This window comes from Lonchura striata, chromosome 27 (assembly GCF_050655825.1).
Source record: "Lonchura striata isolate lonStrDom1 chromosome 27, ASM5065582v1, whole genome shotgun sequence".
In the NCBI taxonomy this organism is placed as follows: Eukaryota; Metazoa; Chordata; class Aves; order Passeriformes; family Estrildidae; genus Lonchura; species Lonchura striata.
The window spans coordinates 2503072-2514817 of record NC_140729.1 but is presented as its reverse complement, the minus strand read 5'-3'; the positions used below and the strand labels follow the sequence as shown (position 1 = coordinate 2514817).

Sequence of the window (11746 nt, the reverse complement as noted above, 5' to 3'; positions counted from 1 at the left end):
GAGATTAATGCTCATCCCATTCCACTCCCAGCCATGATCAAGGACACCTTCCACTCTCCCAGGTTGGTCCAAGCCCCATCCAGCACAGCTTTGGACACTTCCATGGATGGGGCAGCCATAGCTTGTTGGGGCAACTTGTGCCAGGGGTCTGATCAGCCTCACAGGGAGGAATCGCTTCCCAATATCCCATTTAATGCTATCCTATTTCAATTTAAACCATTCCAAAGAAAAACAGCCTTGTGTGCTCAATGTTAGTAACATTTCCATGACACATTGTTTTGGAAGTCTTCAAAAATAGAGGAAAACTAAACAAAAGCACTTAGCAGATGTTGATTTCTTGATGTTCTGAAGGTCAGGGTGATCCCAAGATCATAAAGAGTCTTTGCTTCCCTAGCCCGATGCAGCCAAAGAGAGCCTGGAAAGTGTTTCAAGGTTGTTTATTTCTTCTTATTGATATCATTCTCTGACCTGCAGAGCTCTGCCTAGCAAGTCCACCATAGCATTCTGCCCTTGAGCCTCAGGTGGCTCCCACCTTATATACTCAAAACTACGTGTCTACAATTTATTACCAATTCCCATCACCTATGTTAGACTGTGAATCTCTACCTTAAACCAATAGAAAAGTGTCACCATCACACCAAGATTTGGAGGACAAGACGAAGGAGAAGAAGGCTAGGACATGCCCAAATTCCTCCATCTTGTAGCCCCTGAGTTATAGTCTAAAAAACCCCAAAATCCTACTTTTCCACCCTGTGTTAGTTCAAATATCACACTACTAAAATCCTTGTGACTTGTAATTCCTCGTACAAAATTGACAGCTTTTTCCACAGGCTAAAATCAAAGCCACAGATGTTTTTAACTTCATGACAAGGTCTCCAAGAACCCTGCCAGGGTCTCGAGACAGCCAGGGCAGCCAGAGGGATGTCCTGGACTCCAACAGAGAGCTCCCACCGACCCTCTCCCCCACCCAAAGCTCTGGATAATGCACTTGCCTGTGTGTGGGGTGGATGCCTCCTGTGGTTTGGGTGTCTGGAGCAGACAGCAGGACTGCTTCACCTCTGGTGATACCGAAATCGCCCAGAATAAACTTTCTAACACAATTTAAAGTGTTAGAAACAGGTATTCTTCATCTGCAGAGGACACACAGCAGATCTCTCCTTAACCTGTGTGTGTACTCATCTACCACGGTTATAAATATTCATTACAATGAGCTGCTTACCTAACGCATAAACATCACTTTCGTAAGAACTAATTTGCCTGCATCCACCTCTTACTGGAAGTCCTTTTTTTTTGTCCTGCAGGTTCAAAAAATTGGTTCTCTGGTACTTGTATTCACTGATTGCTTTGATATTAAATGTGACTTTTTTTCTTGACCTTTCTCTTACCTGACAAATGGTCAGGGCAGCATTAGACCTGAGCCATGCTGGAGGAGCCCTGGCTGCTCACAGCAGCTTATCCAGAATCTGTTACAGGGGCTGTGCATTACTGGAACTTCTACAGATGTAGGAGATGTAGGTCCACTGCTGGAAGTGTCCCAGGTCAGATTGGACAGGAATGTGTCGCTGTCCCTGGCAGCAGGTGGGACCGGATGGCTTTAAGGTCCCTTCAAGCCAAACCATTCCATCACTGTGTATTCAAATTTATTGAGCCAGGTAATGCTGCTGTTCTTTGACAGATGGAGAAATGAACTCAGGAGGGAATATTGACAAGAAAATCCTCTCTCTGAGGGTGGTGTGGCCCCAGAACAGGTTTGCCAGAGCAGCTGTGGCTGCCCCATCCGTGGGAGTGTCCAAGGCCAGGTTGGATGTGGCTTGGAGCAACCTGGGCTAGTGGAAGGTGTCCCTGCCCATGGAAGGTGGTGGCAATGGCCCTGGAGCCTTAAGGTGCCTTCCAACCTGAGACATTCCATGTTTCCTGTAGCCATTGCCATGCTTGTATGACAGCAAAAACCATCCATGTGAAGATTCCAGGACTCAAGTGCACATTTTTACCTGAATACTTCATTTTTATTAGTCTCTCTTAGAATACTGTACAAAGGAGTAATAAAAATATTCACACTTTATTTTAGAAAGTTCTCTACATGAGACTTCTATATCCACAGCAAAAAAGAAGGCTATGGGAAAAAAACCCTAAAACTTTGTACAGAACATTCCTTTAAAAACCCTCCCAACTAATTCAGCTGATTTAACTGATCCAAGGAGGATATGGACACACCAACACTCACATGCTTAAAAGATATTCTAGGCAATGATAAAGCAACGTAAGTCACAAGAAGGAATATTAATGTGTTAACCCACTGCTGTCCCCTCCTCGAGGGCCAGTACCGAGCTTTTAAAAACAACCCAAAATTGAACAGTGATTCAAACATAAAAGTACACGAGAATAAGTAGCCCTCCATTTAGTTTAATTTTATAGGCTTTTTTCCTGCAAAGGTTTGGGCTGTTTGCCAGCCTGGTAGTTCTGTGAAAGGATTCCCGGGTCAGGATCCCTGATTCAGGAGCATCAGGCTGGGAGGACTTGCTGGTTTTCTGAGTGGAAACGTGGGTGGTGCTGACAGTGGCTCAGGAGGCTTTGCCAAGTACAAGATGGGACAGGCTGCTGCCAGTTCCTGAGAAGGCTTCCAGCCTTTCAAAACCTTTTCTCTTTCATTGCAGACCAAAACAGGAAAGCTTAAAATAACTTACCAGTTCTTTTTCCATCAAAGGAGATTTGATCTCTCCAGGTAGGAACTTGTCCTGATCATGATACAGGACCAGTGTGAGAGGAAATCTGTCAAGCGTGATGTGATCAGAATCCCATTTAAAATTAGTAACAATCAGTTATCTCCTCCATGCAGCAGCACATCTGCTCACATTTCGCTTCTCCTCCCACAATGTGGCTTCACCCCTGATTTGTCCTCTGCCAGGACATGTCTGACCACCCTTCATCCTTTCACTTCAGACTGCCTCAGGTACACCCAAGAATGGTGGTTTAATTACAATTAACTTCCTGCTTTTTATTTCTGATTGATCCTGACATCTACCCTTCAGTTGGGATCTTAAGGAAGATGCTACCCAATGTGTAATTGTTCAAATACATATTAATCATATATAAATACTTAACTCACCACAATAGAATATGAAATCTTTCTTCAACTCGCTTCTTTCCATATTACTTATGTTTCCATTTATGTTTCCCTTGATTGGATTAACTGAGTCTAATTAATCTGAGTCATTCCATGGAAAAATGCCACACCTGTGTTGTAATGACTCTGGAACTGGCTGTTTTGACAATTTGTGTGAAGGAGAGCAATCAAAAAATATTTACTTTTGTTGCTAGGCAGAGTCTTAATTAAAGTTTGGGGCTTTACACTTTAGAACCTCTTGTCTGAGAAGTTTATAATTCCATTCTGAGTCCCAGTTCATCTTTAATTTAAGGAAACAGGTTCAGATGACCAAAGTGTCAGTGACCACACAAGTGTTCAAACCCACAGCTGTGTTAATGCCTTCAAGGATTATCTGGGAATTGCTGTATCTCATTTAAAAAAAGCCAATCCTTTCAATTGATAATTACTCTAAATTTACAAATCTGAGATGGGTATATGCTTAGAAATACACAGCTTATATCTGTGAGGAGTCATGTTTGAAAGCATCTAGAGGCTGTTTCTGTTGCAAAAAAAGATAGTTTTTCTCATGTTTTCTATGGCAATAATTAGTTTTCTTTCATTTCTCCTGGAGGTGGAAGTGGTGTCTGGGCAGACACTCAGGTCTGTTCAGCACCACAATCAGCATTTCAACTCCAACCTCAGGCACCCTGCCAGGACCTGCCCCTCCTTGGAGCAGCTTCTCCTGCAGGAATATTGCTCATTTCTGTGTCATTTCCCAGCTGATTGATGAAATATCTCTATTTTTATCGCAATTATCATTGTCTAGTAGCTTAAAGAGCCGATTAGGGTAGAGAGTACCTCAGCTAAAGCAGCAGCTCTTCTATCCTAGGTTTGAAGGTTTAAACTGCCCAGCAAGGAAATTGCACATCTGTCAATACCCTGGGGTCTCCAGCCAGATTCTCTTCTCCTTTTACCTGCTTCAAAACTTCATTTGCACTTGGATTTCCACTTTCCAAACACATTAGGGAATGATTCTCCCTGCATTCCAGCAGCCCTCTGAGGTACGCTCCATATTTTCCTTTCCCTGTAGCAGTCCCAAAGGAAGTCTGAGAGAGAAGTGAAGCAACTTGCCTAAAATTATGCATGGAGTAGTAACAGATCTAAAAATTCCCCCATGTCCCATGCTCAGACCATCCAAAACCTCAACACTCTCCACCATGTCCTCTAAAGCTGGATTTGCTACTGCAAGGACAAAAAAACCCAGATTTAAAATATCTATACCATTGTCAAAAAAGGTGAGACAATATAAGTACTAAGACAACAAAAATATAGGTTTTTGTGGGGTTACAGGGGAAGTGTGAGGGAAAACCCATTCCATCTGGGACACAACCCAAAGGGAAATCAGGTCATTCTGATTTTCAGTAAAACAGTAAAAGCTTTCAGCCAGGAATCTTGAGCCTGCTTTATTTAAGTGGCAATTTTAGAGGAAAAAGGCTTGATTTTGTCCCTCTGTGAAAGGATCTACTATCAGTGACAAATTGACTCCTTTGCTGGTCAATTCATCTGCTGCTGGTGCTGCTGCTCACACAGCCCTTGGGCATGGAGCTGAGGGACAGATTTCCAGGTAAGCCAGAAATCCAACCCTTGAGGCTGTGGAGAACTGGCAAATCCCAGTCACGTGCACTTAAAGCAAGCAAGGAGCTGAGGAGAAAAATTCCAAGTCAAGGATGGCTGCGTGCTTGATTAGAGCAATCAGCCCTCCTCCTGTACCTGCCCACTGTCAGCCTCTCCCACACCCGTCCATGGTCCAAGGAGCTCCATGGCAATTTGGTGCCATTAAATCTCCTGCCCTCAGCCCTTGATCCAAATGCCCACTCTGAGCTCCTGTGCACCTAAAAACAGCAGTTTGGGGTGGTGAAAGGAGTTACCTGGGCAGATTTGGGTATAAACTGAAAACAATAAGCATGATTTTGGATCTATCCACCTTTTTCCTGGACCACATGGATGGTGCTGTAGGAAACCAAAAACTTTGTCAAACTGCAGGTCATTTCTTCCTGTGCTGTTTTCAGGAAAGGAACTTCCCTTCTCAGTGGTGTCAACGATTGCAAAATAAAAATCTGTCCTTCACTTCCCCCTCCTACTTCCCACCTAAAATTGGAAATCAGACCGCAAAACAATCCAGTCCTGGGAAAGTCTGGCTGTATCCCTTGGGATTTCCCTCACGTTCTGCTCAAAGCACCCAGCTTCAAGAAGGGAAATGTATTCTAAAGTGCATTTACCACAGCAATAGTACCAGCACTAAAAGCTTTTCCCCTCATCCCTTATCCTCATCATTCCACGTCTGGAATAGATGACACTCTTCCCAGAATTCATCCTTGTTGTACCTCAAAGCCTCAGTGGTTTTGCATCTATTGATGACCCTGGGAGAAGAGAAATCCGGTGTCGCACGTCCTGCTCCGCACTAAACTCTACTCTGGAGCTGGTTTGGATTTATTGGGCACGAGGATCCAGCATGCGGAATGTGTCTGTCGGGATCTGCCTTTAAACAGCCACTGCCAAACCACATCCCAGTCTGCGTGGGGCGAGGAAACGGGGCTGGAGAGGAGAACCCCCCTCGGCCCCGCTCCTCCGCCATCCGCTCCAGCCACGCCGCTCAGTACTTGTTGATCCCAAAGATCCGGACTCCGTGGAACTGAGGCAGTTTGGGGATCAGGACGCTCATGAGGGAGATGGTGTTGATGATGAAGTGTATCCGGTCGTACTTGGTGTAGAAGCTGGTTAGAAAATACCTGGAAAAGGAGGGTGGGAACGGAGAGGCAAACTGAGCTGTGGCATTCCATGTGTTTGCCTCCCAGGACAGAACACTGATGGGTGCCGGGACACTGAGGCTGCTCAGCCACCCCAGAATACTCACAGGACGATGGGCATGATGGTGAGGAACTTGCGGGAAGCCGTGAACTGGACTCCATAATCCATCTGCTCCCAGTGCGTGAGCAGCCGCGCCTTGCCCTGGTCCGGGGTCTCGAAGGGGGTTCCCTTCACGGTGTGCAGGAAGATGTACATGCTCTGCAGGACACACAGCGTGAGGCACACGGGGCTCTGCACCCCAAAAACCAGAGCCAGGGCAGCGCATCTGCGCGCTTGCACCCCCGCGCCGTTCCACTAGAGGGATGTGGCACTGCTGGAAGAGCCGGAGCGGCCAGGGAAGCGGGGAAAGGAGAGCTGGGAAAGGCTCGGGCAGCTCGGCTGCCCCGCGTCAGACCTCTCGCTCGGCTCCTGGGTGTGAGCCAAGGAGGCGGCGGCGAGATTACAGCCCTGGGATCTCTGCGATCGGGAGATTAGCGCCTGCCTGCTGCCTGAAGGCTCCCCGAAAATGTGCTGGGAGAAGGTCTGTCACCCCCTGATTACCAGGGGGACACGAGTCACAGACAAACATTCCACCTCCGAAGTGCAGCCACTCCTGGCCTTTAAATTCCTTTTTGTCCCCAGAAACTAAAGCTGCCAGAGAAGATGGGTGAGGAGCCAGCAGCTCGTGAGCTGAGTGCTGAGCAGCTCCAGTTTGGGGCTTTGTGGTTGTTTTTATCTCCTGAGGAGCTCCAGTTTGAGGGTTTGTGGAGGTTTTTATCTCCTAAGCAGCTCCAGTTTGAGGGTTTGTGGAGGTTTTTATCTCCCGAGCAGCTCCAGTTTGGGCGTTTGTGGAGGTTTTTATCCCCCACTAGTAATAACTTATCATGAGGGTCCTCAATCCCTGTAATTTTTATCTCTGGAATATTCCCAGGGTGAGATATTTTTTAAAATAAAAGATGCACAGTCAGTTGCTCCATCTCTGAAGTTTTTTGTCCCCTGTGCCCAAGGGGACCCATGTGGGGACCTGATCTTCGGAGAGAAGAATCAGTTCCTGGACTAATCTTCTACTTTAGGCAGAACAAAATCTGAGGGTTAATCTTGTTTTTTCTTAACTCTCATGAGGCCAATTTGGGTTTTACCAACCGCAGTGATGTGGGGTCTGTCACGGACTCCTTTGGGAATGGGACATGACAATGGACTTGCCTGACAGAAAATGAATCCACGTCCCCTCTGAGCAGCCTCACCAGGTGCTGCTGCCTCACCTGCACCTGGGCTGGATTTAAATCCATGACCCAGAGGCACCAGTACAGGCTGAGGGTTGGAGCTTGAGCAACTCACCCGGCATCTTTGGAAACACCAAGGAATTGTTCCAACCGGAATCTCAGCAGATTGCTCAGAGGAACAGCTGTGCCAAGGTTCCCTGCACGTGCCCCGGGCCACGGCGCTCCCTTACCAGGTTGTGGATGATGTTGGTGAGAGTCCAGACCACCGGGACGCTGAAGAAGGGGATGCTGAGGAGCACGACGTGCAGCAGCCCGATGCCCAGCACGTAGGACAGCCAGATGCCGCGGCTGTTCATCACCCGGGTGTTGGGGTTCACCTCGCTGTGCGCCGTCCCCACGTTCATCCTGCCTCTCCTGGCTGACGGGAGCCCCTGGAACAGCAACACTGAGGTCAGAGCCCGGATCCAAACTGCTCAGCGGGGCTGAGCACCGGCTGGTTGTCAAGCAAACCCAAAATCTGCTGTTTGCTATAAAAATCCCAAAGTCAGTTCCCTCCTCTGCCCCTCGTTATTGCCATTCTTAGAGCTGACGTCGCTAACTCCGGGAGTGGTTGAGATTTGGGAATTATGTGTGGGAAGCTTGTCTGTGACAGAAGCTTCTTGTGATTTGAGATGCTTTCCTGGAGCTGAGGTGTTGAGGTTCAAGCCCACGATTGCCTGACAAAACTCAAACCAATACTTTTAAGCACTTTTAAATCCTCACCACAGTGTTAATCATGGAAACACACAGCACAGGAAGCTTCCTGCGTGTCTATGGAATCAGCATGCCTTAAACTTGGGAAGGGAACAAAGCATTTGCAGAGGAAAGGCTCTGTATCAACAGATCTAATTAATTTAACTAAATGAACATGGTTCTGCACAGCTCGGGAGGTTTGCTTGCCTCCTACTCTGGCTCACAAGATTTGCCTTCAGATTTAAGACTAACAGAGGGGGGAAAAAAAAAAAAACAATAAAAAAATTGCCCCCCCAGGGAAGGAATGAGATTCTTCTTGAGGAATGTAAAAAGGGAGAGATAACAGCACCAAGTGCCTTGGGAGGATGTTTCAGGAGGAAGAGCTGTGGAGGAGTCAGCCCTTCCCCTACCTGGAAAGAACAACTGCCATGTAGGAGGAGCACAAAGATGATTTTCTGGACAATGCCAGGAGGGAGAGGAAGGAAGAGAGTATCACCCTCTCAGAGCAAGTCCTTGGGGTGGTGCCTCTGAGACAGTGAAGGTATCAAGTGGCTTTCTGGACTGACACAGTGCCAGTGGCAGCAGGAGAGCTCTGGCTCACTGGCATCTAGGGATTACAGGAAACAGCACAAACTAAACCCACTGTAAAGCTGAATGTCTTCACACCAAGACCAGGGAAATTCTTATGTAAAATCATCTTTGTGTCCCACGGAAGAGGAGCTTGATGAGATGATCCAGTTCATCCTCCTTGGCTACAGCACCCCACAGTGAAGGCTGTTTCCTGATGTCTGGCCTTGTGGCTTTGCTGTTGCTTCCCACAGCTGGAAGCTGTGCTGCTGTTCCCTCCAGCTCTCCGGAGGCGAGCCCGAGCCAGATCCAACATCACACTCTCCTCACTGCCAGCTGTTCCCAGCTCCCTCGTGGAGCGCTGAGCCTGCCTTGTCTCAGGAGCTGGCACCATCCCCACTCCTGCCCAGGGCTGGGACTCACAGCCAGCCTTCTCTCCACAGCTCTTGGAATGCTCCAAGCAACTCCCAAACCTCTTCCATGCACACAGGCAGCTGTTGCTGCAGATCCTCACCTCGCTCTACCAGGGGGCTCATACCTGGAGAAGGATTTTGTTTCTAGGAAAGAGGCTGTAGGTCTGTGGGGTGCTCATTCCCTTGTTGCCCACCTTCCCAGGTCATTGACTTAGGGATATTCCAGAGAAAAGCCCAAAGTTTGATTTGGAAACAGGGCTGAGAGCCAGAGTTCAGCATTTCACCCCTGGCAGAGAGACCAGCTCTGTCCTAAACCTGCTGCAATTCCCAAGGGCTCTCAGAAGGAAAACTGGGGGTTGGGGCGAAGCATAAATGAGTCAAAAAGAATCAGATTGTTACAACAACAAAAAGAACAACATCCTATGGAATGTGTAAACAGGAGTGCTGAGTGCCAGACATGGGAAATAGCTCTCCTGGATGCTGGGTGAACATTGTCCAGTCCTGGGAGAAGCTGGAGAAAATGAGCAGAGGTGTAGGAAAAACATGACCTGCAAGGACAGCTGGAAGGAAACGGGTTTGTTTAGTCTGGAGGATGCTGGAGACAGGCGTGAGGAGCAGTTGGATGCTCCACAGAGAGCTGAGCCTGTGGGATTCCAGCTGTGCAGCAGGAGGAACCACACAGCAGGGTCTGCAGGAGGGATGTGGGAAGGGACTGCTCACAGAAAGTGATCCGTGCTCTCACTGGAGGCCTTAAAATCTAGTTGCATCAACAGTTAAAAACCTTCTCTCCAGGAGAGAACTGTGGAAGCTTCCTGCAGCCAGAGGTGCACATGGTTGGTGCTGTGGGATTCCCAACCATGAGTGTAACTTCCAAAAACTAAGGAGCAGCTTGGATTTGGTCTCCTCTGCAAACGAGGGCAGTTGCAGACCCACAATTGCGTGGGAAAGGGCCCAGCTTGGAAGCTGTATGTGAAGCAATTCTCCTTCCTGTGCCTCAGTTTCCCTTCCTTGTAAAATAAGGGATTGGGGGGTGGGATGCTAAAACATACATGAGGTTAATTAATTCTTGCAGGACACACAGACACACCAAGCACTCACTGCTGCAATGAGGGTGATTCCACATCTCCAACTCTGTCCTTCCCACCTCAAATATTTCACCAGCTCTGCCCTGGGCTCTGCAGCCCTTGGCCCAGCTCTCCCAAATTTTGGATTGCACAAGCCTGGCTGAGGACACATCAGTTCCCAGAGCTCTGTCCCTACCCCCATCCCACATCCCGTGTTTGCTTTCTAATTCCACACCAGGATTTGTTCACCTTCAAGACAAGACACAGCCCACCATGGGAAGGACTCCAGCTCCCCCTTCCCAGAGCAGCTGCTGCCAGACTCTGCTTTCCCCCTTTTTTTTTGGAACAGAGAAGCCTGAATGTTACACCAGGCTGAGGGTGAAGGTCAGGGCTGTGCTGACATTGGACAGTGGCCATCCCAGGAGGGGAAAAGTCAGAGCTGCAGCCAGTGGCAAAGGGCACAACGTGGCAGTGGAGCTGAGCCCTCCCTGTGCCTCATCCTCTGTCCTGCTCCCTGTCCAGGGGCAGCTCCCTCCTCACCTTTGTCCCCAGAGGAGTGTGACCACCATCTGATCCTGTTCCCTTGCTTAATGCCTCGACTTGATGATCTTAAAGGCCTTTTCCATCCTAAATAAATGATCCTATGCTTTGGCAGTGCTGTTACCCTTCCCCAGGGATTTCAGGATCATCGTTCCATCCTGGCACCCTGCTGCAGGATCTTCCCTGGGCTGGTGAGGGAAGGAGGGCTCGGGTGTTTATCTTGATCTCCAGTGTTCCCAGACTGCAGGTGACCATGATCCCACAGATCACAGACCCCAATCTCTAGCAGCAACAGCTGCCACCTCCCAAACAAATCCTTTAAACCCTTCTGTGCCGCAGGCAGCGGATGAACCGGAGCACGGAGGACAAGGGGGACGCCGTGAACTGGGTGGTGCTGGGTGAGAGGTGAGACTGGCAACAAAATGCTCCGTGTCCCTCCAGCCCGGGGCCGTGTTGGACGTGACTGAGCCCCAGCGCTGCCCGGTTCCTCCTCGGGGGGACACGGGGAACACGGGGACGAGGACACGGGGACGAGGACACGCGTGAGCCGCCCCCTCGGCCTTTCCTAGTGGATTTAACGGGAGATCTTGGACACGAAGAGAAGGCCGAGCTTGGGCTCCTCCGGGCTCACGTGAAGTCCCAGACCCCACTTTCCTCCCCGTTTTCCGGGAGGCCGGGGCAGGACCCGCTCCCGGCCGGGCTCTGCACAGCGCGACCCCGCCCGTGGGGACCCTCACCACCCAACAGGGACCCCCCACTCCCACCCCGCCGCTTCCCAGCTCCATCCCAGCACCCGCTTCTCTCTTTCGGGCTGTTTTCCTTTCGGGCCGGGCCCATGCGAGGCACCTTCCCCCGGCCCCGCCGCGGGGCTCGGCCGCCGCCGCCGCCGGGGAGGGCAGAGCCCCCCGGTGCCGCCCCGCGCCCCCGGGCCGCACTCACCGCTCCCGCCCGCTCCGGCCCGGCTCGGCTCGGCGGGGCCGCCGCTCGCTCCGCCGCGCTCCCGGTGCTCTCCCGGTGCTCTCCCGGTGCTCTCCCGGCGGCCCCTCGGCCCGCCCCGCCGCGGCACGCCGGGAGCTGTAGTCCGGCAGCAGCGGGAGAGGCGGAGCCGCCGCGGGAACCAGCGGGAGCGGCTCCGGGAAGGACATCGGGGGCGGCACCGACCCCCGCTCCGCTCACAGAGACCCCCAGACCCGGCTGGGTGCCCCCAGCTGCCCCCCGGCCGCTTCTCCCGGGGGAATTCCGAGGGTGGGGGAACACTGGGGCAGCTTCCAGGAG

General features: G+C 50.3%; 1 protein-coding gene across 1 annotated transcript; it reads right to left on the bottom strand.

Moving 5' to 3' along the window:
* Positions 1 to 1980: 1980 nt before the first annotated feature.
* ORMDL3 (ORMDL sphingolipid biosynthesis regulator 3) lies at positions 1981 to 11539 on the bottom strand. Its single transcript, XM_085561856.1, has 4 exons — positions 11411 to 11539; positions 7386 to 7586; positions 6000 to 6151; positions 1981 to 5874 (listed from the first exon to the last, which is right to left on the bottom strand). Exons 2-4 carry the CDS (start codon positions 7557 to 7559, stop codon positions 5739 to 5741), a joined length of 462 nt encoding a protein of 153 aa, XP_085417982.1. The 5' UTR covers positions 7560 to 7586; positions 11411 to 11539; the 3' UTR covers positions 1981 to 5738.
* Positions 11540 to 11746: the final 207 nt, after the last annotated feature.

What these genes read in the sequence shown, in the direction of transcription:
- ORMDL3 (XM_085561856.1), bottom strand. Translation starts at nt 7,559, where the DNA reads ATGAACGTGGGGACGGCGCACAGCGAGGTGAACCCCAACACCCGGGTG. An exon ending in CCAACATCATCCACAACCTG is followed by an intron (nt 6,152 to 7,385) that starts GTAAGGGAGCGC and finishes TGTGTCCTGCAG; the next exon opens with AGCATGTACATCTTCCTGCA. An exon ending in ACCATCATGCCCATCGTCCT is followed by an intron (nt 5,875 to 5,999) that starts GTGAGTATTCTG and finishes CTCCTTTTCCAG; the next exon opens with GTATTTTCTAACCAGCTTCT.